Raw genomic sequence first — 21,166 nt, 5'->3', positions numbered from 1 at the left:
TTTCCGAAACTACCTTTAGATCCTACAAGCTATTTCCAAATAAAATGTATTTGTTTATGTGCAATAAAAGGCTGTCCAGTTTTTGTCTGAGAAAGAATTATACAATTCAATCCCTATGTTGCAGTTAATATTACCAAAAAAAAATCAACTAAAATGCTTGCACCATATAATAAGGAATGTACAAAACTAATCAGTTTGTTTATCTGTAAAATTTTCAGCAGCTCATCTTGGACTTGCGAGTGCAAAACCAAGTAGGGCCTTTGTAACCAAATTCAAAAGGAAAAGAGACAAACAGAAATAACATATCAAAAGGCCACTAAAAGGAAGACTACACCTCAGGTCTCCCCCCTCACATTTTAATATCTGAATACTGAAAGGAAAGAAAATAAATCCTCGTCAGAATGCCTTATAACCTTGCCTTCTCCTGTGAAACAGGATGATTTACACCTCACTCTACCAATTTCAGATCAGCTCTCTAGCATTAAATTATCAAAAGATAAAAAACCAAAACAGAACAAACCCAAAAGCAACAGTGCTGCATTCTTGCCCATGTGCCAGCTTGCGAAGCTTGCCAGCTTCAACTCAGATGCAGAGACTGTTACTAGACACCAATTCCACCGCTCAGTCCTCCCAAGAGCTGGGTTTTGTCTGTTACAGCCACTGACTCAAATTTGGGTGTGTCAGGGGCAAGTTAAATTATCCTTGTTCTACTGATTCTTCTCTGTCTGAGGGACTGACAAGTATTTTAAGAACTCCACATGTACATACAGAGGAACATGGCACATGCTTATAACCTACCTTGGGGTGTCTCTGTTCTGTTCCTGAATGCATTGCTGAAGCAGATCTATAAATTTTTGTGGGAAAGCAGAGAAGTCTACCAAAAGACCTTGTTGGGATTTCAAACTATAAAAACAGATTGGGAAAAAAAGTATTAACAATATATAGAAGTGAAATTTACTTCCTATAAAATATTTTGTTCACACTAGTAGAAAGAACAAATTCTGATCATGTCATTAAAGTTTACTAGCATGTTGTTTTCAAACATAAGAAATGTGACCACATTGTGGATAATAATCCCAGGAGGATATTTTTGATTTCAAGAGTTCTTGCAAATGGGTCACACTGTTTTTTCACAGAAGTTATTGTAGCACAACAAAATGTGCTCCTGTGAGTAGGCATCTTCCTCACAGCACAGAGGTTGTTGGACAGGGCACATGCAAGAGGCAAAGGACAGAGAGGGGAGATTCCTCCATCACAATACTATCTGCCTACTTGTCTATTCGACTGCTCCCCTTCACCACAGACACAGCAAAGTCAGAGACAGAAACATCCATCACCGAATGCACAAACCTGTACCTCTGTATAACAAAACACTTCTGCACCTCTGCTTTGCAAACACTATTTTACTTTTGCCTTTTGGTCTGCACACTGACCACACCTCTCTTTTTAAAAACAAACACACCGAAACACTCCCCCCCAAGAAAAACAAAACAAACAAAAAAATATCAACCAAGCAACCAAAAAAAACCCCAAACAAAAACAAAACCACACAAACAAACCCAAAGAAAGCAGAAAACTGAACTGTTCATGCTTGATGCCCAAATTTGATGATCAATGATCAAATTCTGAGCAACTAAATGAGACCCAACAGTACAACTGGTATGCAAGGTCTGTGAATCTATGTCCATGCAGACTTATTTCCCGAAGTAGTCTATAAGAAGTAGTAATAAACACAAGATGCAATCAGCAATATGAACTGTGGCACTGCATCTACGCAGGGAACTTTACATCAGGATCCTGCATCCACCTGTATAACCCTGAGCCAATCACTCTCCTGCACTTGGCTGTTTCACCAATTGCTTGAAGACAGCAATGCTGCCAAAATACTGACCAAACTCCACAAGGGAAAAATGTAAAAATCTAAATTCTAACACAGACCATTTCAAGCTAAAAATATTCTCTCATTCTTTTTTGCCATTTAGAAACATTTTGCAGAGAAAATATTATAATTTCACTTACCTTTGAAAATCTTCCTCAGATATGACAAGGTTATAAAGGAAAAAAGGATCAGTATCATCAGTCAATCGAACGGCTAAGTCCTGAAAAGATGGACATTTAAATAGGATTTAAAATACTATTAACCACCCAGGAGTGTTTAAAACTTTTAAACTGATATTGCAAACAGCATTAAATGTTTTCACTGTTTAACCAAAAATACAATAGAATTGTGGCAACGAATTCAGAATGTGTAAAACATTAAACACAACTTTAAATATTACAGTGGGAGAACAAGGAAAACTGCTTTTCACAAAAATAAACCAAGTAAAAACCTTCAACTTTGAGCAGCAAAGGTTTCAAAATTCCATGTGTATTCATCCTTTTCTGGAAAGAAAACTATTTGCTATTTTTTCCCCATCATGAAATAGAGTGTAGCACTAGCAGTCCACTGTAACACATCACTCCCATAACTGGAAATTTTTCAGAGCATATTTCTCCTTAAAGTTTAAGAAACCACCATCTGAAGAGTTTATATGCTGGAATGTGAAGCGAATATAGAATGGATACAGGTGAAGTCCAGCAAGCTCATAAGGAAAACTGCAGCACTATGCTGCTTAGCCTTTAAAGGGACGCTCATTTGTTCACTGGAGGACTACACAGTGTTTTGGAAAAACTGCCTTCTCTGAAAGCACTCAGTCTTGCACTACAAGGAAGGGGTTATGCAAAACACCTGGTACTTCAGGCCCAGGCACCCCTTCCCTGTAACAAGTCTCACGCCTGGGTGAAGAATATAATATACCCTAGCAGAGGTAAAAAACCAGAAACCTGACAGCTCTTCCAACTTAACTGAAGTGTGATCACAGCACAGGTACAGATACAGAACTGAAACACATTTCAGTAATTCAGGTGCCAGTAACACCAACAAAACTCTCAGCTGGAGATGCACAAACTCAGGGATTGACACATGCAGACAGTTTACGCTGACACTAATGCCACCCTGAGCACACCGCACATGGGGCAGACTGATGTGTGGGATAAAAGCACCTGCTTAGTCTGATGTCCCATTAGCTGATGAAGCAATTGTCTTTTCAGACTGACTGCTCACTGATGTACCTAACTGCACTTCCAGGCCCCTCCTGACACAGCCTGCAGCATGGAACACAGTTCCTAACTGAACTGCTTCTTCACACTGTGAAGAATTACTATTATCACTGCCATCAACAGGAGAATCTTACAAAAAAATGCTGTATTCCTTTACAAACAAATTTTTACTCAATAACACTATAACTAACTCATGATCAATCTTAACATCAAGCTGAGTGCACATACAGTTTAAATGACAATTCAGACATATACTGGAGATGCTGTAATCTCATTGCTACTTTCCTTAAGATAGAAGAGGAGTTATTTTTTTTACTGCCAATTTAGTACCTTAAACTAAGTACCTTTAGTGTCAGGTACTGTTCTGAAGCTCTAACTCATGTTCCCCTGAGGGTCTCCAAACACTTTTAACATACAAGTTTACTAAGACCCATGTACAACCAAACTAAAAGAGAGGGCTAAAAAGGACAGGAGGAAAAAAAAAACCACACATACCATCTCAAACCAACTAAATTACTCAATAAATTATATAAAAAATAAAATAAGGTCAAATGACAAATGCTAAAATCCTATTTCCTTTGCTTATTTATCCTTTTATAAAATGGAATTCACGTAATATCTAATGAATGACATAGATATGACTCATCTACCAACCTTTTTATGAACAGGATTAGAAATTGACAGCAGCTCAATATTCACTCGAACATTTAATCTCCTGAATACAAAAAAATAACAAATCAAGAAAACATTCTTGAAACAACACGTTCACAGCTGCATTATAGGAATCAATGACATTTCAAAAACAAAAATTTCAGCAGAAACATTAAGAAAGTTCCCACTGACAACTACTACTAAGATGTAACAGTTTCAGCTATCATTGCAGCTCCTCAGTCACTGCTGGTTTTTTTGCTGCTTGTTACCCACCAAACTTTAAATAGCAATGCAGAAGTTTTGAAACTTTGTCCAGAACCCATAACCTTTGGAAAAGCCTGCTGGAATTCACTAACGATTGCTGAAACTTCTGACAATCACACAGTGCTACCTTGCCTTCATTTACTTTTGTCGAGTAAGAAGTTACTCGCGTTACAATACATGCCTTCTTACAGAGGCAAGCCAGGCACACGCTGCCTGATCCAGACAGGACCTTGCAGTGCTGTATTCACTGTATTTTGAACAGACGGCCACATCAGGAAAGTCTGGGCTGCCCCAGACACCCGGCCATGCGCTCCCTCGCCCAGGGGGCTCAAACGCAGGGTCTGGGCGGAGGCGCGGGCTCTGCCCCGCTGTCCCGGGCCGCGGGGCGGTGCCGAGGGGCCGCGTCCAAGGGAGGCCGCGCTCCGGCGGGAGGAGCGGGGAGAGGCGGGACCGCCCGCGGGCAACGCCGCGGCCCGGGAAACGCCAAAGATTCACCGGGAAACAACAAACATTCACCGCGCGGGCCCGGCAGACACCAAACAAACCCCGCGCGGCGCCCGGGAGATGCCAAACACAGCGCGGGGCCCGGCAGCCGCCCCGGCCCCGGGCCGTCCCTGCCCCCCGGCCCTTCTGCGGAGCCTCCGCGCGGTCGCTCCGCTGCCGGAGCCCCGCCGGCCCCGCTCCCTTGGCGAGGCACCCACAGCACCCGCTCGGCCCCGCCGGCTGTCCCCGGCCTCGGTACACCCGGTCCCTCCCCTGTCCCCCGGAGGGTGCCCACGGCAGTTCCAAAGCGCAGAGACCGGGGAGCGCTCCTGCGCGCGGCGCTCAGAGCACAGGGCCGGCGGGGAGGAGAAAAGCGCCTGTCGCTCGCAGCCCCTCTAAAGAACGCAGTGCAGCTCCCGCGCAGCCGGTGCAGACGCCCAGCCCAGCCCGCCCGGCCGCCGCCTCAGCTCACCGCTCCTCGCAGCCGCGGCCCTGCAGCCGCACGGGCACGGTCCGGTCGAAGATCCGCTCCGCCGCCATCTTGCGCTGGGCGCCCGCGGGGCGGGGCCGCAACATGGAGGCGCGGGGGCCGCCGGGAGCGGCGATGGCGGCGTCGGGGCCGCAGCCGGGGCGGTGCGGACACTTCGTGCAGAGGAAAGGGCGCTTCTGCAGGATGGTCGCGGCGCCGGGGAGGCGCTTCTGCGGAGAGCACGGGCAGGAGGAGGTGCGGGGCCCCTTCTCCGGCCGGGAGGGCGGGCGGGCTCGGGCAGCCCCGGCGGTCTCGCGGGGCCCTGCTCCGTCAGCACGGGGAGATCGGCAGTGCCTGTGTCTCCTCCGAGCCCTCGTGTGCCAAGGCACTCGGGCAGCCCAGCAGTAACGCTGCTGTTGCGTTATAGGTTTATTATTTTAGGATCCAGTTAAGTATTAAATTCTTCTCTCAGTTTCTCCATTCCGGTTAACCCACCTACGTCTGAATAGATGTTTTATGATGCCCCTCAACAGCTTTTTTGAAACAGGACACTGAATGCATGCTGAACTGTTGTCTAAAACTTTTCTAACTAGGAACAAAATGACAGAAAAAGAATTCCCTGCCCTCTTGATCCAAAACAGTGAGTATATGTAAATGCTTTCCCTATTCTTTGTCAGAGTTCACATGACAAATGCTGTTACTTACTTTTCTTTCCATTTTGATTTTAGCACTGTATATGAAGACCAACTACAAAAGCATTTAAAAAAATGTAATTCAAGAGAGAAGCCAAAGCCCGTAAGTGCAGTATAAAATCAGCACTTCCTTTCAGATTTAAGACCTTAAACACTACATCTCTGTAGAGAATTTGTTGTGCTGACAGCAGCTATGAGCTGGACAGCACTTCTAGCAAGCACTACAGTAAGGACAGCATGGAAGCTGAATAAGTACTTCCTGAAATGGAATTCACGTTCCAGTCTCCTCCTGTTCTGTGTCCCTTCACACTGTAGTTTGGTACAAAAAAAAAAAAGCTGAATTCATTTTTCTCAAAAATGTACCCTGAGAACAGCCTCTCGCAATGCCATTCATTTTGGAGGCTGGGTGAGAGGTTGTCCTCGGAAAGCAGAACTAGCAGGCAGGCTCTAGGTACTTTCAGCCAACTCCTGGTTCCTGCAGGCCAGCAGTGAGTCACGGAAAGCTGGGCAGACACTTGCAGCCAGTGCTGGGGAAAGGAACAGAATATGTGTTTAAAAGCTGTTCCCAGAAAAGATGGCTTCTTTATTGCCTTTCTGCCTTATTAGTATTGCACTGTCACTATTACCTGAGAAACAATAACAAGTGGTCTCTGCAATCAGTCCAGTAAGCACTGACTGCTTAAATCTTGTGAACATGTTCGATCTTGTAAAAATGTGTCAGAACACTCATTTGTGCCAGGGATTCAGGATCAGACTACAGGAAGAGAAATTATGTGGAAAATCTTATTTTGCAGTGGATACCTATTGCTACATATCTTATGATAAAAGTGCTGAAGAATGTAGTAATTTGCTTCCTGGGAATTAACAGAATCAGATTTATTTTCTTTTATTTTTTAAAGGTCTACTTTGTTCAAGATATTAATGCAGGTTTAAAAGATGCGGCAGAAATACCAGAAAAGCAAGTGAGTACAATTATTTGTTTTTAAGTTCAGTCCTTACATAACATGTTGCAATTTATCATGACTATAAAGCACTAGAAAACTTAAAAGGTCTTGTATTTATAGGTGGCTTTTTTTTTCCTTAAAAAGGTCACTTTATCTTCTCTATCCAGTGAAGAGCTGCAGAACTTAATTGTGAAGTTAAAAAAAGCAAGTAATGGTGAGCTTACTTAATACTAAATATAATATGTTTTAAATTGAATTGATTACGTATTTCATTGTTATTTCCATTGTTAGATATCTGTAAAAATATGAGACGTGGTATTAAACACATATAAAGTAATTATCAGGCAGACTCCAATAGCTAAATGTTACTATGAAAAATAAACTAGATTGAGAGAATGATAAAACACCGATCCTTTGTTCCCTTCGGTTTTTGTTTCCCACTCAAATATTACTACAGATAACAATACAGCTCTATTATAAGCATATGATGAGAGATTTATGTTCCTAACAGACTGTTTGCTAGTGCTACAGATTGAGCTCATGTCACTATTGTAACGTGTGTTACAAACCAGGAACTCTTGGAAGCTGGAACTCTTGGAAACTGGAAAGCGATACCTAAAAGTTTTGCATTTCCATGCAGGCCTGGAACTTCATCTTAAGGAAGAAATACTGTCCCACCAGGCTTTACAAGAAGCCTTAAATGACCCAAAGAATGGGGAATCTGCTTTCAAACACTTGAAACAACAGGTGTGGTCACTGATGGGTTTGGAGTGAAATTGTGCTGCTGTAAATTTGAGCCACTCTGTGTGTATAATGCTAGTAGCTTCCTATAGAGGAAATCTGATATGCTTTACAACTTTGTGCTCTTCAAATAATAGCATATATACAGCCTGGGAATGGCTGCTTTCTTAAGTGTGAATAACAGAAGCTTATTTATTGAAATAAACTTTAAATTGTGTGGTGTTCTGAATTATTACTTATATGTTCATATTTTTTATTAACTCATAATAAAACTGAGCTACAAAAAGCAAAATATTTGCTAAAAGGAATCTTTTGCTGTAAGAGCCGGTCCTAGGTCTCCTGGTTGTGTAAGAGATGCACAAAAAGAATTGGAGAGCCTGAATTTACCTTCTGCCTTTTTAATGTGTATTAAACAGCAGAAATTTTAAGGGATTGTATAGTATAGTAAAATAGAAAGGTTTGGGAAGAAAAATTTAACAGTGAGAAATGTGTGTTTCCTCTGCTCTGCTTTCCTTTCCTGTGTATTACAAAACACATAACTGCAGGAGAGAGCGAGAGAGCATCAGCGGCACTGATCCTTTACAGAAAATGCACTACAGTACCCATATTTTGGATGGCTACTTTGAAGATCAGCGAGAAGAATATTATAATGTGTACCTGAACCCCAGTATCCATTCCACAGAGTTCTGAGTGGAGTTCTGTGAGCAGGAGAAGAAGGGCAGGGTACTGCTGACTAGTCAGAATGTATAATCCCTCTGTACAAACAACATCTTTTCCTTAATTCCTCACTGAAGGGGAGGCTTGAAAAAGTCTTCTGCAGTTTGGTGACATAATCATTTTTCTCTAAGGCATCACAATACATTGTGTATATATTTGTTTGGTTCACAAATAATCTTTTGATGTTTGTAGGCTTCTATTTTAGGTAACATGGAAAGATTGCATTTACTTGGTCCAGGAAGATGTTTTGTTGAGTTTGGAGCTGGGCGAGGAAAGCTGTCTCATTGGGTTGATGTTGCCTTACAAAATGTTGAAAATGTGCAGTTTTTGCTTGTGGAAAGAGCAACCACAAGATTCAAGGTAAGAGGATTGTCACATTAGCAGAGTGCAATTTTTAAACTCTTGCCATTGAAGCTGTTAGTATTAGATTTTTAACTTCAATAAATTTAAATTTCAAAAGTTCTACATTCCATACTTCGCCAATAGCAAATTTATTAGAAAAAAAATCCTGGTGTTTAATGTTGGAAATTCACAGATGTTGACTTGACAGGACAAAGGTCTGGCATTAATACCCAGAGCAATATTATAATTATTAGTGGCCAGCCCTACTTAATAATCTTGTTCTGTTTAAACAGGTGGATGGAAAACATAAGAGAAGAGATTCTATATTTGAGAGGCTTCAAGTTGATATTCAGCACTTATGTTTAAGTAAGTTCCTTCTTGGTTTGTGTCAGTCTGAAATAGAGGCTTATTCTTAAATTTCGAATACTGGGGTTCAAGTCAGTTTGTATGTAGAATGCTTAAATGGTCTTGGTTTTGAAGATTATTCTCAGTGGTTGCTTGGATATGTTAATGCTATGTGTATACACATACAGGCATGTGTATATATACACACATTTTAAATGGAGATTTAAAGTTTTCTACTCTATACACTTGCAGGACATCATTACAGGTGAGAAATACCAAAACAAGTGCATTTTGAAGGTTTTTTTAGAACTTGCAGGATTAAACATCTTTGCATTGTTTGGTATAGGTACAAGTATGCACCATCAATGCTATAGCATTTGTGGGAACACCTCTCATCAGGAGATGCATTAATGTCATATTTACCTTTCATAGGCAGTATAGAAAGGCTGAAATGGTTAAATGTGCTTCCCAGCTACAGCATCCTATTCTTTTAAATTGTTTTAGTAAAAGAAACTTTCCTTTGACCAAACCACTGTAGTGGTAAACATTTATTTCTAAGTGTGCAGAAATTATTTTATTCAGAAAAAATGTTGCCCCAACTATAATAATATATAGGTGCTAGGGTTATTGTGGATTGCATGAGGGGTTTGTTGGTTGTTTACTTTTTTCCCTCTCCAGGTAAGGTACCTATTTTGGAGATGAAAAAACTACCAGTGGTAGGAATTGGGAAGCATTTGTGTGGTGCTGCAACAGGTATGAATTACAGATGTGTGAACTGCAGAAAGTTATGATACTACATCTTACACCCTGAATGAACTGATCTTCCAAACTATCCTTTTAAGCTCTTCTTGCCCTCTAACCCTTTGTTGGTGAATATAGCAGTTATATTCTAATTACCTATTGACTCCAGTGGAGTAGTAAAAGGATAATAGGTGCAAGGATAGTTTAGGCAGAAGTAAAGCCTTTCTTGGGCTCTATAGATTAGAACAAAGAATAGTGTGTGGTGGCATGGGTCATTTGTAATCTGGTGAAAGTACTTTTTTTAGCACAGTTGCCTCTTTGAAATATTTTTCTTTTAAATTTGTGTTGGCTGTTTGAATATGTATCCCAAGCAAACAAATAAGAATGTGTTTCTGTCCCGATAATTATAAACTAATATTTTTCTAACATCATATGCTTACTACATAAAGGTATCTCAAATATGACACCTTTCTAGGCATTGTGACAAAGATGACACAGTTAAGCATTTAAGAAGTACATGTGCATATTAAGTAGATTGTGTCCTAGATATCAAATTTCTGGAGCAAATAGTTGCATGTTTTACAGGGAGGAGGTTCTCCTACAATATGCCGATTTATTACCCAAGTATTTAAAATTCACTTCCGTAGAACAGATATTCCAGAGGATAAGCCCTGAAGAGCTCTGGAGGTCTCATAATATTAATTTAGCGTTTACAGTTTTCATGTTTTCAAAGCATGCTTGTATTTTTTTTATCATTAAAATTGCATTTTGGCTTAGTTTGTGATGTATGATTTTATTTTTCTTCATGGGAAGTACATTCCAAATCATGATAGAGCCTGTATAAATAATGGTATGGTGTTTATGGATTTTTTTTTGGTGGTGTATGTGTTCATTCTCAGATCTGGCTCTGAGATGCTTGGTTGAAAGTTACTCAACTTACTGTGGTGAAGAGAATGAAGAGCCTGCAGCAAAACGCTGTAGGACTGCTATGACAGAGGTGGCTCCTGACACTGCTGCTGGTAATGACAGCAACACAGAAGACCATAAGCCTGTAGCTGGAATTGTCATTGCTCTGTGTTGCCACCACAAGTGTGACTGGACACATTATGTAGGCAGAGAGTTCTTTAAATCGGTTGGACTGGGAGCAGTAGAATTCCATTATTTCCAGAGAATGAGTAGTTGGGCCACTTGTGGCATGCGAGAAACCACAAGCAAAGCCTCTACAAGTGAAGAAAGTGAAGACCAAACTAATGAGACAGAAGAACATGAGCAAACATTCAGCACGGCAGAGAGTGGTTCTGATACATGGCAAGGGTATGTAATTTTTTTTCCTAGCAAATGGACTCCAGCAGAAAAGCAAAATTATGTATAGTGGCACATTAAATTGTTTTGGGTCCTCAAAAGGACTCATTTTGCAGAAATAAAGTTAATACTGAACTTACAGAAATACTTTACTTTAAAAATACAGGTTTTATGGATGTACATTTCAAAATAAATCAACAGTCACAGTTGCCTGACTGAAATGAACTTACAGTGATTTCAGTAGTTTCTCTAAGCTTAACTACTAATGTTAACTAACCAAACTATTCCTCTGACAGATGTTGTTCATTCTTTTCCTCCCTTTTCTGACACTAGGATACTTACTGTTGAAGAACGAAAGGAGATAGGTTGCCTCTGTAAACGGCTGATTGATCATGGACGGATTGAATATTTACAACAACAAGGATACAAGGCTGCACTACAGTATTACACAGAGTCTGCTGTATCCTTGGAGAATGTCCTGTTGACAGCTGTCCCAAGTCCATCTTTGATAACAGAGCCAACTACATGACAGGAGATAGATTTGGAATTGTTAGGGGAAAAAAAACCTAAAAAACTTATCTGGATTTTTTTAAAAAGCTAATTCAGTGTTTACAAAAAAAATGTTTTAGTCTTTCCTGTACCCAGGAAAAGGTCTTATATTTCCCAGTGTCACTGGGAATTACACATATGCAAACCAGTTCTCATCAGTGGAAAAATAAAATCCCTAAGCATATTTGACACCTGTTGTGTCAAAGGCCTCTTTTCTGGGAAGAAGTATATTTGGTATTGTCTTCCATTCTCAGTTACGTTCTTTATCATTAGCATTTATGATCGGAGGAGGATCAGAAGTACCACTTTCCAGATTTCCTGAAAGACAACAAGTGAAAATAAGAGAGGAAATAACATACTTTATTTTCACTTTGAAGTTCAGGATAGCTTTGTATTTCCTCTTAAATTATTTAAGTAGGCCAAGGTTCTTTCATCAGCCTATGCTGCTAGGGGAATCCATCAAGGAAGAAAACTAACTTGTAAACTGTCTTCTTGATGTATTTTTGCTAATTTGATCATTCATTAAATATTGATAAGAAAAAAGCTGGCCTAGTGTTCTAAATCAAGAGCATTTCATTCATTTTTTAAGTCTTCACAAAACACAGAATGAAGATCAGAGAGAACATTTTATATCTGCAATGAAGTGCTCTCTGCAAGAAACAGCTGCCACCTGCACAGCTGTTCAGAAGTGTTTATTTTGGCTTCTTACTGCAACATTTAAACTGTTACCTTTGAGGCTATGAACAGCAAATTTTTGTCATAGCGTTTTAGAAATGGGAATAAACTGTGGGGCTGTTTTGTTTAGGTGACTGACTTCGTGTCAGGGAAAGCAAATTGTGAGAAACATCTGTTTATCAGGTGTTGATACTTCACTGCTAGAAGATGTATGTTGGGAACATAAGCATCTCTCCCTTATTCCTTCTTTGGTAGTACCAGCTGGACAACATCCAGAAATAGGAAAAGTTGAGCTTCATGAGATAAATGGTGCTGTAAGACCCACACTATGTAAACTGATTAAATTACAAATACAAAAGACAGCTTCTACTTATCCCGGCTCTAGGTAACTCAGGCACTTTTATTCCAACGTTCCACGGTTCCTGTCTGTTCCTACCAGAATATATGCTGTTTGTGTGAAGACCTGCTGTGCCAACTCCTGATAAAAGCACCCCCCGCCCTCAGTAAAAATCATTTTACAGATTTTTTGGAAAATGTTATTCATTTATGAAGAAGACTATTCATGTTTCATTTGTATATGTATCCTAGATTTTATTTATCCAGTTTGTCCTTCCCTTTCTCACTGTATTCCAGAGAGATCAGAATTAATAAAAAGTCATACCTGTTTTCTTGAGGGACTCCTGGATATACATGTGCATGAAGTCAATGCCGAACATTTCCTGCTGCTCCTCCTCTTCTGTATCCTCACACGGAGGGAGTGTTACCTCTAGCTCCAGTGGGTTGTCTCTGAAGTTGACAAATCTGATAATTCACCAAAAAAGTTACTCTTGCAATAAGTTTTATCCAGAGAAAACAATTCTTTTGAAAGCAAATTAAGATTTGTCAATCACTGTTTTGAGCAAAATTAAATAAGGCTTTTATTATACTAAACTCACCCCTCTATCAATAGTATTAAGTAAACTAAGAAGACTCTTTATAATAACACTAGCTGATTGTGGTGGGAAAAAACATTGCAGTCCTTGTCACTTTGTGTTCAGGTTTTCACCCCATGGTCAGGAGTATTGAGCTTCCACAAACAGGAGTGATGAGAACAACAGTGCAAATGCCTCCCCCCAGCTTTGCAAGGCAGAAACCAGTCCTGTCTCTCTTTGTCCTGGGTCCATCCCTGGACCTATGCTTGCATATATTTGGTTTAAGAGGTGCTTCCAAAACAGCTGGAAACAGTAATTGTCTTACTGGGTTAGACATGATTTTTGTGGACTAGCATTCTTTCTCTAAAATGGCCAGCATCCAGGAATCCAAATGAAAATGCAAACAACAGGAAAGTTTATGTCATGGTATAAAAAGTAGTATTTCATATTCAATTAGGAATTTCCATTATTTTTTTAGTTTTCATATCCTTTCTTCCATGTCCTTATACCTAATCATTTTTGTTTAATTCTGAATGTTTGATTTCTCAGTGGCAAAGTTCTATTTTTTGCCATTTTTATGCCTGTCACATATTTTTCTGCAAGCTTTTGGCTTTAGAGAGTGATATAAAAGGCCAATTATAGGGGGGGCATGAGGACAGTTTGGAAATGAGAAAATGTATTATAGCCTGCTTTTTCATTTGGGACTGTAACTATCATCGTTCACTTCTTTAAATGAGTTTCACTTCACAAAGGTTGCTTGAACAGATCCTCAATCTGTGAGTTGTGGATTGCACAATTGTGAATCTGTGCAACTATGCTGATTTATATGGTACTGTGTCCATCTGTACAACTGTGATCGTGCCTTCTTCTCTTCCTTAGTATCATTCTATAATATGCAACTCAAAGAAGGCTTTAAAACTTATCTTCTAGTATTTCTATTTCTATTACTTTTTCTTACCTCAGATTTGTCATGTCTTTCATACAAGCTGGAATATCCTTAAGCTTGTTGTTGCTAAGAACAAGAGTACTAAGATTTTTCATATTACAAATGGTTTCTGGCAAAGAGTTTATATCATTCCTTTGGAGCCATAAAGTGTGGAGATTTTCCATTCTGAAAAACAGGTATTTGTGCACTCAATCAAGATTTAGAAAATTAATCTTTTAAATCATTACTATAAAATAAATAATTTTTCAGCCACATAAAGGACTCTCATAATGCAACAAGTCTCTAAGGAAACCCCCTGTCCAAGATAATCACCTAATCTCTGTTTGAAAATGTCATTGGCAATAAATATTTAACCTTATGTTGTTAATTAAATGGATTATTCCAGCTCACCCAAAACATCACTTTAGGGCTGACAAAATCTTAAGTTTGCAGTGAAGTTAACAAAAAATTATCTTTTGAAGTAGCATTTAATAATTAGAATTTCAGTGCAATGGAATTGAGACTAAGATGAGCTTTGAGTTTTATTTACCTGTCAATTGCATCAGGAAGCTCCTGGAGTTTATTTCCCCCCATATCTAACCATTCTAGATGTGGCATGTTGAGGAGAGCTGAAGGGATGGTAGTAAACTGATTCATGCACAAATCTATGTGTGAAAGCTTCTTTAAATCACTGAGCTGAAAAGAAGTGGAGATTTAATGCAAGTTTGTGTAGCTGTTGCAGCATTACAGCAGTGCTCTAAAAATGTTAACAAACATTACAACGTATTTTGGAGCTAGTTAACACGGAATGGTTTCTGAGTTACATTAGCTGGTATTATCTAACAGTTACAGTTCTCACCTGGAAGGTAGGTAGGTTTCAAACTGGTCAGGCAGAAGAATTTTACCTCACCCGGTAGCAAGTGCTCTAAGTGCTGAGAGGCTGAAAGCCATGCCTACAATGCATATATGCACTAAGCCTCACGGAGAAAGAGAATTCTAAAGACAGCACTGTCCTTAGTATGTCATACTCCATGAAATGACATTTTTCATTAGTCATATATTTAGATTTTTATGCATCAAATTGCATGTACTGTATTTTAGAGTGGATTTTGACACCTTCCATGCTGTGAAGTCTACTAACATTCTAAAAATGCAACATAGCATCATTCAGTATTGCAGCACCTAACTCCTTTGGGGAATCATGCCTTCAGGTGCTTTTACAATGTTCAAGTGATACAAAGATAATTTATGGCAGATCTGATCCAACTGTCTAAACACTGAATGCCACTCAAGTACATAACCAAAGCTTCACAGCGTTCACATCACTGTAGTCTCGACAGAACTATGCGTTTGCTGTGAGCTGTCAATCTAAAAGCCATCACTCTACATTACACCATGTAACCTCTATCCATGTAGATTTTGTAAGTCCTGGATTTTGGTTAATAGTATATATTTCCATTTGAAGATTTGATGTTGGGTATCACTGTCTGGATTCACTCAATTTTGCAAGGCACTGATTGCTGACTATTGCCACTACTATGTTTTTAAATAAATTTTTAAAAGTATATATGGTTGCATACTTGTCATCTCTGTCTAAGAGACTAATAGTTAGAGATGCAGGTCTCTCTCACATGTAGGTCAGCTCAAATTAAAGCTCAGTAGTAGGTGAGCACTTGTTTTTATTCCCTCATAATTGTTTTCAATATTTGAGAACAACAATTGTTCAACTGCATGCATAGGCAGTTGTATAAATCACACAAACCCTTTTGAGAGCTGGTTGTTCTGGTCAAGATGCTTACAGTTCTGTCCTGGCATGTGGTATGAATTTCTACTCTCAGCCATAAAAGAGAACTTCTCTGTGCTAAGGCATCAGATTCTCAGTGGGGTAAACCAGTGAAGACATTCAGCCTAGACAAATTGACATGAAGTGTATCACTGCCCTGTATGCACTGCCAAGCCATTTATCTGGACAAAATAAAGATTGGCTCCTTCAGCTACTCAGGTATAAGTATGTTTTTCTCACATGGCTTCAGTTTGACTAGTCACAGAAAGGCAGTTCACATCAGCATTTCTGTGGATTAGTTGTGAAATCAGAGTATCACAGCAAATCTGAAAACAATGAGTGCATCCTTTAATGATAATTGGGTTTGGATAAATTAAAAAAATATGCATTAAACAAAACAAAACAGTGTCAAAACCTGAGGAGGAAGATCACAGATATTCCTGTTGACAGCCAGTTCCAGTCTTTCCAGACTGATGCAGTTACTTATTTCCTTTGGAACAGACTTTATTCTATTGTAACTGAGAAGCAGCTCTTGGAGGCTGGTCAGCTGGCCTGCAGAGAGCACAAATGAGACATGAGAAATGCTCATGTTCATTCTATTTGAAATACAATACTACTTGTTTTGTCTTATCCTTTAACTGTTATAGAAATGCTCTGTTTTCACAAATTTAAAATAAAAAATTTTTTAAAAAATCACTGAAATGCAAATAGTAGGATTTCAGGACTCTTTAGTACAGAGCTGCATTCTAAAACCCCAAAACTAAAAAAATAAGAATAGACTACTCATGCTGTGGACTCAGAACATGAAGCCTGTTTTTCAGTATCACTTTTCTAGCTGCATTCTGATGTCTAGTCCCTGCTGTGCTTGCAGGCTTTTTTTTTTCCATGGGGAGCTTTCATAAAGATATGTGTCTTCCATCCAGTCATTTTTTAATTTGTAGGCAATCTGTGGTTTGGAGATCTCTGTCTCACTGTTAGATTTAAATCATCTGTTTTCTAACTACCCAATAGGATTTTTAGACCGGGAAAGGGCACAAAAATGGCACATTTGTGCAATTTTCTTAGAAAAGCAGCTTAAAAGAAAGCACAGCTCACCAATTTCTTTAGGTACACTTTCAATTGAGTTTCGGGATAGATCCAGAACAACAAGACTCTGAAATCTTCCAATAAATTGAGGAATTTTCTGCAGACTAGTTCTATGAAGCTGCCATTCCTGGAGATGGACTAGTTTCAATAAGCACGAAGGTAGTGTCTAAGACAAGAAATATGAACCAGAAGAAATTCAGCTTAGTATACAAGAATACCGGCTGACAAGAAATTTTATTTGAACACTAACAGTTTTTCATTCTTCTTAAGCTATACTGTGTTCTGGGAATCTACTGCCTTATTTCCACTCTTAGAAAGTAAACAACAGTAAGAAATATTGTCATGCACCTAAACAACAGAGTTTTCACCTTGATACATTTCAGTAGTTTTGGTGTGTTAATGTTAAATGAGGATTTATGTAATGAAACTCGTAATTTGGAATGTAAATAATTTCTGATGCAGAAAAGTCTTTTAGGCTATATTTTTGCCTAAGAGTAATGCTTAATATTCATGACTAAAAAACACCCAGCTTGCTTTTACACTCACAACAATGTGTCCCAACTCACTGTTAGCAAAGCACACAGTGAGGACTTAACAAAAATAGTACAACTATATAAGTGTAAAGTTGTAAATAGTAGTTTTCTAATGCATCAGTCATTCAACATGCATTCCTATCAACACTACCTTCCATTCTTCTTCCTCTATCCTTAAAATTGCTCTTCCACCTTCATTAATAACTCTTTCTTTGAGCTTTGCCAAAGCTGCTCTTTCCTCCCAGACAAGCAATAGCCTACAACGAAAGATCTGTCAGTGGGGCAACAGCGAGTACAGACAATAATTACTATCCTATCTATTTTCTGGAAAAAAAGACACAGTAGCCTTTTTGGATGTCAAACAATGTTGATTATATCTGGATACTAAATATACTATCAAATTGAGGGCAGACAAGCAATTAATGTGGTAATTAATGAGGTAATTCTATATATAGGAATTCTATTTTATAGTTCTTCAAATTTACATTCAGAAGGAGGACATAACTTAATTCACTTTCAACACGTTGCAGCAGGGCAACAGAATATAAAGTCATGTGGAACTAAGTTCCAAAGCCTTAATTTTGAGGCAGTCTCCTAAAAAGAAAGCCTTCCATCACACCAAATGTAAGTTCAACAAAACAAGGTCAATCAGCAAGAGATTCTTTTAGCTTGATTTCCAAAGAGGACTTCAACAAGAACTATGACAATTGGGCTAATTCTCTTTCTTTCTGCTTGTATTTTCCATTAGCACCTTTTGAATTTCTTATTCCATTTCAGACATATCTGATAAATCAAGAGGTCTAAAAATAGAATGCTAAATTTCTTCAAATTTAAATTGCTGTCCAGACAGAAAACTAAGTGACCCTATTAATGCCTCTATGGAGAAAAAAACGTAACAAATTTCCATAGGTTAGAGTATCCACACAGTTGTTTTAGTATCTGAATTTAGGGGATTTAGTCTATATACTAATATTTTTATCACAGACACAATTCTTGGTTTGACCTGACCATATTGCTAGATTCTAACCACTGGGAATTCCACTGGAGTAACAACTAAAGAATTAGAGTCTGGATGAGTTTGAAAAGATTAATTACAGTCTTCTGAAATGCAATATATGGTCTAGCTTTTCACATAATTAAAGATCTACAATTTACCTTCCTGCAGACCTCTGCCTGAATTCCTTTTCTTTCTGTAATTCTTCATTTATCTTGTGTATTCTCACTTCCCAAAGTGTCTTCACAGCAGTGAATGTGCCAAGGCAAACTGCAGTTTCAGCCATGATCCTTTACATGTTCAGATGCAGTCCCAGGAATCTGATGGAACGCATCAGCCCATGTATCAGTTACCAGCTGGGGACAGTGACATGAGAGCTAAAACCCTGCAATACCCACTTCAATGTATTATTACATGCAGTTAATGTATAGAACAAACAGGATTTTACCATCTGCTTTCTCTTTTAAAAATAGATAATAGCACCTAGTGAAACTGTCTTGTATTAAGAAATGGTATTCTTGAAGTCTCTGTTTTCTTATTTAGCTTCTCTCAGTTCCTTCCAATGGTAGGCTGAGTACTCACCATAATTACTAAATGCAGATTTGAGCATTTATTCCCATCCCAGGAAGAAATTCAGCTGTTACCTGCAATGTAAGGCAGTTAAATTCTGATACCTGCATCCTGGCAGTCACCTGATATAAGTACTTGTGACTTAAGGAGTTTTGCACTTTACAAAAACTGAACTGTTCCTGGAAATAAATTAGTAAACTTTATTTGCATTCATTTTCTTCATGGTTTAACTCATTATAATGCATTTTATAGTTAGTAATGCATTACCTTTAAGAAAAGGCTTTTAAATTTTTCTGATTTGTGTTTGAATCTTCTTGTAGCCCTGCTGAGTGTCAGGATCCACATTTAAAATTAAATTCAGTCTAAAGTTTTGAAGTCATCTATCCCTTAGTGAGATAATTAAGATATATTTTCCTGAAAAGCAGCGAAGTAGGATACTCAGTCATCCTAATCAGTGCATCTCTCTAAAAATCATTCGTATTGCCGTTACTGCAGTCATTTGGGGAAAGGGTTTGTCTTTTAAAACAAATATTTTCTATTATATTTATTCCATTATAATTTTGTGTGGTCTGGACAAGCTAGAATTGCTTAGTGAACATTTTTGTGTTCAAACTGTCAATCATTCTATTTGCTTACTATGTCTTTTGTTAACATACTTACTTGTAAAGCATGATTATACTGAAATAATTTAATTAAAAATGTGTAGACAAATAAAACGTAAAATATCAGGATTGCTTCCTGTTGTAAAGACAACATAAAAATCAAATTATAATGCCTGAATAAATAAGAAGCTGGTCTGATACACTAATATTTAGGATTCTTAACTGTTCTCTGTTTGTTAAGGAAAAATGTCAGGATTTGACAAGTGACACAAATGGTAACCAGTGTGGCACAGTGCAGTCTGGCATTTGGGTTCCAAAAGGATGGAATTTTTTCCTGTAAAGAGAGGACTGTATTCTCTTTCCCTCCCCCACATAACTGTGAGCACATTTGCTACTTTGAAGGACTAACTCTCTTTCAGTGGTCCTCAGAGTAACTACCCTTCTCAGTCCTCATCCCAATGTGCAACAGGAATGCTATATATGCATGAGGTCTTTTGCTCCAGTTAATGGTTACAATTTAAATTGCCTGATTTTTTCAGGATTAAATTTCTACTGAGATCAAGTGATTGAACTAATTTATAATTTCTTGTTTGGAGATTTTTTTTTGAACTACAAGCCTTTTTGGAAAATTAGAAGTCCTTTTATATAAACTGTGCAGAAAAGGGATATTTGTTAATAATTGTACTACTAACCCAGTATCATACTTTACAGTCAAAACAATACTTGTTTTTAGTAAATCTTATTCTGGGCAACTCCCTTTTGCTGTGGAAAGCATATTATTCAATAAGTACTGCTTCAGAACCATGAAATATGAAAGGGACTAAATATACAACTTTATTTTCAGGATGATTTTATTATATAACAGGACTACCATCAAAAGCTTCATGTTCTTAGATCTTATTATTTGTCAAGAAAATAAACCCCATAATAATCATGCCATCACAGCCAACAATTCAGGAGTGAATTCCCAACCACAGCTCTAAAACAACTGCAAATTTACTCCCAAGTAACCAGATCTCCCTACAACTTTATCTCCAGGCATCAGAAAGAATTTAACAACAACTTACCTCAATTATTTGGTGTTTTCAAGGATTTTCTGTGACTCATTGCTTTCTGGACAAGAGCAGAGACAAATTACAAATCTTGTCTGTATTACCAAAACCATTTAGAACTCTCAGACTCCAATGCAATGTCAGTCTAGTTCTAATTTTAACCTATGCTGAGAATAGAAGGCATCACATGAGGCACTTCTGCAACCTCCCCCAAGCATTTACCACTGTAAAGTCTTCTCAGTGTGTTGAGCATGACGGGGCTCCCCTGAACTCCTGGACGCCCGCTTAAAAAAGTTACAAATTGTGAAAAAGAAGAACAAAGGAGTAATTGTTATTCTCTACAATCAGCTCATATTGAATTAAAAATTACAAAGATAAAAAAAGGCCAGTTTTGAATTGAAAATGACAACTACTTTCTTACTCTAGTAATGTTTCTCTGTAATATAACTGAGCTTCAAAGTGCTAATAAGCAGCAACACAGACTGAATAGACTAGACTATTACCTCACAAAGTATTTTACTCATTACTTCTGCCCATGCTGAAAAATTCTCTTGTTGAAGAATTTTAGTGCCAATTAGCAAAGTCTAGACAGAAAAGTAATCTTTATCAAGATGTACAGAGGTGTTACTCACCCCTTTTCATGCTTCCAACCATGAAACATTTTTAACATTCTATTTCTTCAAATAGTCCGTAGAG

General features: G+C 38.4%; 3 protein-coding genes across 9 annotated transcripts in view; 1 reads left to right on the top strand and 2 right to left on the bottom strand.

Annotated features, from left to right (window-relative positions):
- SASS6 (SAS-6 centriolar assembly protein) overlaps positions 1-5,067 on the bottom strand; it is a 13,042-nt gene extending 7,975 nt beyond the window's left edge. The window contains exons 1-4 of one of the 2 annotated variants that reach the window (XM_027671772.1): positions 4,970-5,067; positions 3,754-3,814; positions 2,020-2,099; positions 799-903 (exon numbers count right to left, since the gene is read on the bottom strand). In XM_027671772.1, coding sequence (XP_027527573.1) covers positions 799-903; positions 2,020-2,099; positions 3,754-3,814; positions 4,970-5,037 — 314 coding nt within the window. In that variant the 5' untranslated portion in view covers positions 5,038-5,067. Of the gene's footprint in view, positions 1-798; positions 904-2,019; positions 2,100-3,753; positions 3,815-4,141; positions 4,168-4,969 lie in introns of those variants that run through there. The other variant, XM_027671773.1, reaches the window with a different exon arrangement.
- TRMT13 (tRNA methyltransferase 13 homolog) lies at positions 4,982-12,682 on the top strand. The gene is made up of 11 exons (XM_027671777.1): positions 4,982-5,221; positions 5,560-5,606; positions 5,695-5,761; positions 6,558-6,620; positions 6,747-6,816; positions 7,243-7,349; positions 8,253-8,420; positions 8,696-8,768; positions 9,426-9,500; positions 10,388-10,802; positions 11,124-12,682. Exons 1-11 carry the CDS (start codon positions 5,072-5,074, stop codon positions 11,317-11,319), a joined length of 1,431 nt encoding a protein of 476 aa, XP_027527578.1. The 5' UTR covers positions 4,982-5,071; the 3' UTR covers positions 11,320-12,682.
- Positions 11,587-21,166, bottom strand: LRRC39 (leucine rich repeat containing 39). Of its 6 annotated transcripts, XM_027671791.1 has the most exons (11): positions 21,103-21,160; positions 20,486-20,531; positions 18,891-18,995; positions 18,408-18,566; positions 17,404-17,509; positions 16,729-16,885; positions 16,049-16,185; positions 14,401-14,546; positions 13,884-14,036; positions 12,676-12,815; positions 11,587-11,657 (listed from the first exon to the last, which is right to left on the bottom strand). In XM_027671791.1, the coding sequence occupies exons 4-11, from the start codon at positions 18,530-18,532 to the stop codon at positions 11,590-11,592; spliced, it is 1,032 nt and encodes a 343-aa protein (XP_027527592.1). In that variant the 5' UTR covers positions 18,533-18,566; positions 18,891-18,995; positions 20,486-20,531; positions 21,103-21,160; the 3' UTR covers positions 11,587-11,589. The 6 variants fall into 6 exon arrangements, with proteins under 6 accessions (XP_027527592.1, XP_027527588.1, XP_027527590.1 ...); XM_027671787.1 differs by lacking the exon at positions 18,891-18,995 and having other exon boundaries at positions 21,103-21,166; XM_027671789.1 differs by lacking the exon at positions 18,891-18,995 and having other exon boundaries at positions 18,408-18,631.

The sequence above is a fragment of the Neopelma chrysocephalum genome, unplaced genomic scaffold, assembly GCF_003984885.1.
Source record: "Neopelma chrysocephalum unplaced genomic scaffold, ASM398488v2 Primary Assembly neopelma1_97222, whole genome shotgun sequence".
NCBI lineage: Eukaryota > Metazoa > Chordata > Aves > Passeriformes > Pipridae > Neopelma > Neopelma chrysocephalum.
Note: the sequence above shows the minus strand (reverse complement) of the source record. Positions and strands in the feature narration are given on the sequence as shown.

Bases quoted from the DNA above. Each gene is read 5' to 3' on its own strand.
- TRMT13 (XM_027671777.1), top strand. From the start codon at position 5,072: ATGGAGGCGCGGGGGCCGCCGGGAGCGGCGATGGCGGCGTCGGGGCCG. The intron at 7,350-8,252 runs GTGTGGTCACTG...TGATGTTTGTAG, and splicing joins TCAAACACTTGAAACAACAG to GCTTCTATTTTAGGTAACAT. The intron at 8,769-9,425 runs GTAAGTTCCTTC...TTCCCTCTCCAG, and splicing joins TATTCAGCACTTATGTTTAA to GTAAGGTACCTATTTTGGAG.
- LRRC39 (XM_027671787.1), bottom strand. From the start codon at position 18,532: ATGGCTGAAACTGCAGTTTGCCTTGGCACATTCACTGCTGTGAAGACA. The intron at 14,037-14,400 runs GTAAATAAAACT...CCTGTTTTTCAG, and splicing joins CTTCCTGATGCAATTGACAG to AATGGAAAATCTCCACACTT. The intron at 11,658-12,675 runs GTATGACTTTTT...GTTGTCTTTCAG, and splicing joins GGAGTCCCTCAAGAAAACAG to GAAATCTGGAAAGTGGTACT.